This window comes from Microtus ochrogaster, unplaced genomic scaffold, assembly GCF_000317375.1.
Source record: "Microtus ochrogaster isolate Prairie Vole_2 unplaced genomic scaffold, MicOch1.0 UNK87, whole genome shotgun sequence".
In the NCBI taxonomy this organism is placed as follows: Eukaryota; Metazoa; Chordata; class Mammalia; order Rodentia; family Cricetidae; genus Microtus; species Microtus ochrogaster.
This window is the reverse complement of record NW_004949185.1, coordinates 1,184,206-1,188,411: the sequence shown is the minus strand read 5'-3', so window position 1 is coordinate 1,188,411 and position 4,206 is coordinate 1,184,206. Positions and strand designations below refer to the sequence as shown.

At 48.2% G+C, this 4,206-nt stretch overlaps 2 protein-coding genes across 2 annotated transcripts in view; both read left to right on the top strand.

Moving 5' to 3' along the window:
• LOC101994656 (RT1 class I histocompatibility antigen, AA alpha chain-like) overlaps positions 1 to 4,206 on the top strand; it is a 629,094-nt gene that overhangs the window by 415,297 nt on the left and 209,591 nt on the right. The gene's annotated exons all lie outside the window — the stretch shown is intronic.
• Clic1 (chloride intracellular channel 1) overlaps positions 1 to 4,206 on the top strand; it is an 8,269-nt gene that overhangs the window by 2,735 nt on the left and 1,328 nt on the right. Inside the window, exons 2-5 of the mRNA XM_005370816.2 lie at positions 73 to 182; positions 337 to 462; positions 566 to 672; positions 2,386 to 2,567. Coding sequence (XP_005370873.1) covers positions 73 to 182; positions 337 to 462; positions 566 to 672; positions 2,386 to 2,567 — 525 coding nt within the window. The remainder of the gene's footprint in view (positions 1 to 72; positions 183 to 336; positions 463 to 565; positions 673 to 2,385; positions 2,568 to 4,206) is intronic.

The following is a 4,206-nucleotide window of genomic DNA, read 5'->3' as shown; positions in this document are numbered from 1 at the left end:
GGTGTATCAATAGCGGTGTATGTATGTATAGAGAATGACCTGGGCCTAATGCTGGATGGGATTTCTTTGCAGGCTGGCAGTGATGGGGCCAAGATTGGGAACTGCCCCTTCTCCCAGAGACTGTTCATGGTGCTCTGGCTCAAGGGCGTCACCTTCAACGTGACCACCGTGGACACCAAGAGGTGGGTCGATGTGTGCGTGTATGCACGCGCTCACCAACATGAGCCCTTCTGCCTTAACGCTCCTCTGGGACAAATCTAATTCTCCTCCATCTCGATGTCCCCGTTTCTGCTTCTGACCCCCGTTTCCTCTCTTGATGCCTGGCCCCTTCTCCAGACGGACAGAGACTGTTCAGAAGCTTTGCCCAGGTGGACAGCTCCCGTTCCTGTTGTATGGCACCGAAGTGCACACAGACACCAACAAGATCGAGGAGTTCCTGGAAGCCGTGCTGTGCCCTCCCAGGTACAGGGCTACTTGGGAAGAGGAGACAGAGCTGGGAGGCTGTGGGGAGCAGTAGGGCTGAGTCTCCTCCAGAAAGAGCTCAGTATCTCCCTCTGCCTTCCAGGTACCCAAAGCTGGCTGCTCTGAACCCTGAGTCCAACACCTCAGGGCTGGACATATTTGCCAAGTTTTCTGCCTACATCAAGAACTCAAACCCAGCACTCAATGACAGTGAGTCTCTTGGGGCAGAGCTTCGGTCCTAGAGAAAAGACCCTAGAGTTGATAGGCACCAGGAGTCCCTGGGAGTCTGGCTGTCAGGGAGTTGGAGCCGATGTCCTGGACATCTTCTGGGCCTCCACTGTGGCTTTACCCCTCTACCTCCCTGCTGCCTCCCTGCTAGGACTTTTGGGGTTAGAGGGGTTCTTGTTTTGTGTTTTGAGATTTTATTTATTTATCCTTATTTAATTTTTTTTATTTATTGTTTTTTCAAGACAGTGTTTCTCTGTAACTAGCTGTCTTGGAACTAGCTCTTGTGGACCAGGCTGGCCTCGAACTCACAAAATCTGCTTGCCTCTGCCTCCCGAGTGCTGGGATTAAAGGTGTGCATCACCACCACCCGGCAGTTTTATTTATTTTTATGTATGTGAGTATTTCCTGAATGTTCATCTGTGGACCCATGTATGCAGAAAAGTGCTCTTAACTAATCTCTCCAGCCCCATGACCAGAGTTTTCTTTTTTTTTAGACCGAGACAGGGTTTCTCTGTGGCTTTGGAGCCTGCCTGTCCTGGAACTCACTCTGTAGACCAGGCTGGCCTCACAGTCACAGAGATCTGCCTGCCTCTGCCTCCCGAGTGCTGGGTTAAAGGCGTGTGCCACCACCGCCCGGCTAGAGTTCATTCTTACAGTGCACCCTCACGCATGCTGCACACACCACTGCACGTGCTGCCGCGTTACCAGGCACCCAGACAGTTCTTTTACTATTTTTACATAACTAGTTTGCTTTCTGGTGAAGTTGGGGACTGACTCTGAGAGGGTCCTTTCTAAATATGCTTCCAGGTCTGGAAGTGGAGGCGATATCCATTTCCCGGGCCGACACGAGAAGTCCCTGAGGCTTTGCTCATAGATTGCTTAGACTAGGAGGTTGAGGTGTGATTTAGTGTATGGAGTTTAACTAGTGTGTGAAACCCTACACTCAATATCTAGTGCTCAGGGGGAAAATTGCAAGTCAGGGACTGGGGAGATGGCTCAGTCAATACAGTGCTTGCCATGCAACTATGCATCCCTGAGTTTGAATGCCCAGCACCCATGTCAAAATCCAGGCAGGATGGGCAGCTACAATAATCCCGGTGCTGGAGAGATAGAGGTAGGAGAAGGTTTGGACGGAGACAGTCCAGCTGGTCTCGTCTAATTGGTAAGCTCTAAGGTCAGGGAGAGACCTTGTATATAATAAAGTAGGAACTGGAAAGATGGCTCACTGGTTAAAAGCACCCACTGCTCTTACAGAGGACCAGGGTTTGGTTCCCAGCACCCACATGGTAGCTCAGAGGTTTCCAGAATTCCAGTTCCAAGGAATCTGAACGCTTTTCTGGCCCCCTCAGGCTCCTGATTGCACAAGGTGTACATATACTCCACAGGCTCACACACATGCACAGAAACAAAAATATATAAATAAATCCTTTAAAAAAAAAGATGGTGTCATTGAGGAAAACACTGGATATTGACTTCTGACCTCACACATGCAGACATATGTACACACGCATCTCACACACACAGTTTAATAAGAGCACACATGGTGCTATTGGTTTCTTTAATCAAATTCAGGGTCTCACACGCTAATCAGGTGCTTTAGATCTGAGCTATGTCTAGCTCTGTCCAGAAGGCTCTTCGTGGGCAGACTGTCTTCCCCGGTGTTTACCGTTCTAATCAGCTTCCCCTCTCACACAGATCTAGAGAAGGGGCTTCTGAAAGCCCTGAAGGTTCTAGACAACTACTTGACATCCCCCCTGCCAGAAGAAGTGGATGAAACCAGCGCTGAAGATGAGGGCATCTCTCAGAGGAAGTTCTTGGATGGCAATGAGCTCACCCTGGCCGACTGTAACCTGTTGCCAAAGCTTCACATTGTACAGGTGGGTGGTCTCTGTGGGAGGAGAGGATGGGATGATAGCACGGATCGTACAGGTGAAGACTTTTGAAAATGACCTTTTAGTTATTGTAAGTGGGCGGGGCACAAATGGGGTATGGAAGACAATTTGAGGGAGTTGGTTCTTTCCCTCCTCCATGTGGATCCCCAAGACTGAACTTCAGTCACCTGACCTGGGTGCTAGCCTATCCCTTGGCAGTTGTTGCCCAATTAAGAGAATCCCATCAGTAAAACAAGCCGTGGCTGTGCAGTGTCTGATCAGGAGCAGCCTTCCAGATTTTCTGTGTGTGCCTGTGTGTGTGGGCAAGTGCCTGTTTGTGTCCAGGGTTGCTTCTAAGAAGGCTTTTCCTGCATCTGTATCCCTGCCAAATCTCAAGTTTAAACAAAGCATGATTCTCTCGTGTCTACATAGTAACTCTCTGTATAGCCCAGGCCTCCCATTTCCTCCCTAGGAAGACACAAGTTGCCCTTTCCTATGTTTTTGTCATAGCCTTAAAGCTACAGTGTAACTTAGTAAAACAGGCCCGTTATCCCTCCCCCACTGACCGACTGGCTGATGAGTAGCGCAGGAGAGAGCTGGGCAAGGTGGCTCCTTCCTGTGATCCTCAGCGTTCTGCACGCTGAGCTGGAGGGCAGCCTTAGCTGCAGAATGAGACCCTGTTTCAAATGAAATAGTCTCCTCCTTCCTAAAAAAAGGGAGAGAGAGAGAGAGAGAGAGAGAGAGAGAGAGAGAGAGAGAGAGAGACAGACAGACAGACAGAGGAACCAGATGATGTTTGATTAGTTCTTGCCCACAAAAAGGTTGAAATCAAATCAAATATAAAACATTCATATCAAGGTAATGATATATGACCTGAAAAATCAAATCAAATGGAAAAAAAAGAGACAAAATTCACTACAAAAATGACATTACACTTTGCTAATGAACTTTTCCTCCTTGTGTGTGTGCTGAAAATGGAATCCAGGGCTAAGCATGTCCCTATCCTATCTGTGTCTCACCCTGCCTGTGTGTGTATTTAATTACTTGTGAATGCAGGTGCAGGGAGTTAGATCCAATGTGGGTGCTGGAAATCAAGCTCTGGACTGGGACAAGAATCGTGGATGTACCATTGAGCCACTGCTTTAGTCTCTCTCTCTCTCTCTCTCTCTCTCTCTCTCTCTCTCTCTCTCATTACTATTTTTAAAATTTATTTTAGTTTCTTGAGACAGTTCTGGCTATCCTGGAACTTGCTATGTTGACCAGGCTGGCCTAAAAAGCAGAGATCCTCCTGCCTCTGCCTCCCAGTGCTGGGATCAAAGGCATGCACCACCATGTCTGCCTTCTCTTCTTTTTTAATCAAGAGGAGAAGAGTTAAACCACAGAATAGCTTGGTCTGGTAAGGAGCTGGCTATTTAATTGGGTTTGAGAAAATGAAAAGTTGAGCTGGCCATCTTGGAGATTTCAAATGTCAGGTTAGATAAGAAGCCGGGCGGTGGTGGCACTCACCTTTGATCCCAGCACTTGGGAGGCAGAGGCAGGCGGATCTCGAGGCCAGCCTGGTCTAAAGAGTGAGTTCCAGGACAATCAAGGCTACACAGATTTCTGTCTTCAGAAAAAAGAAAGGAAAAAAGGAAGGAAGGAAGGA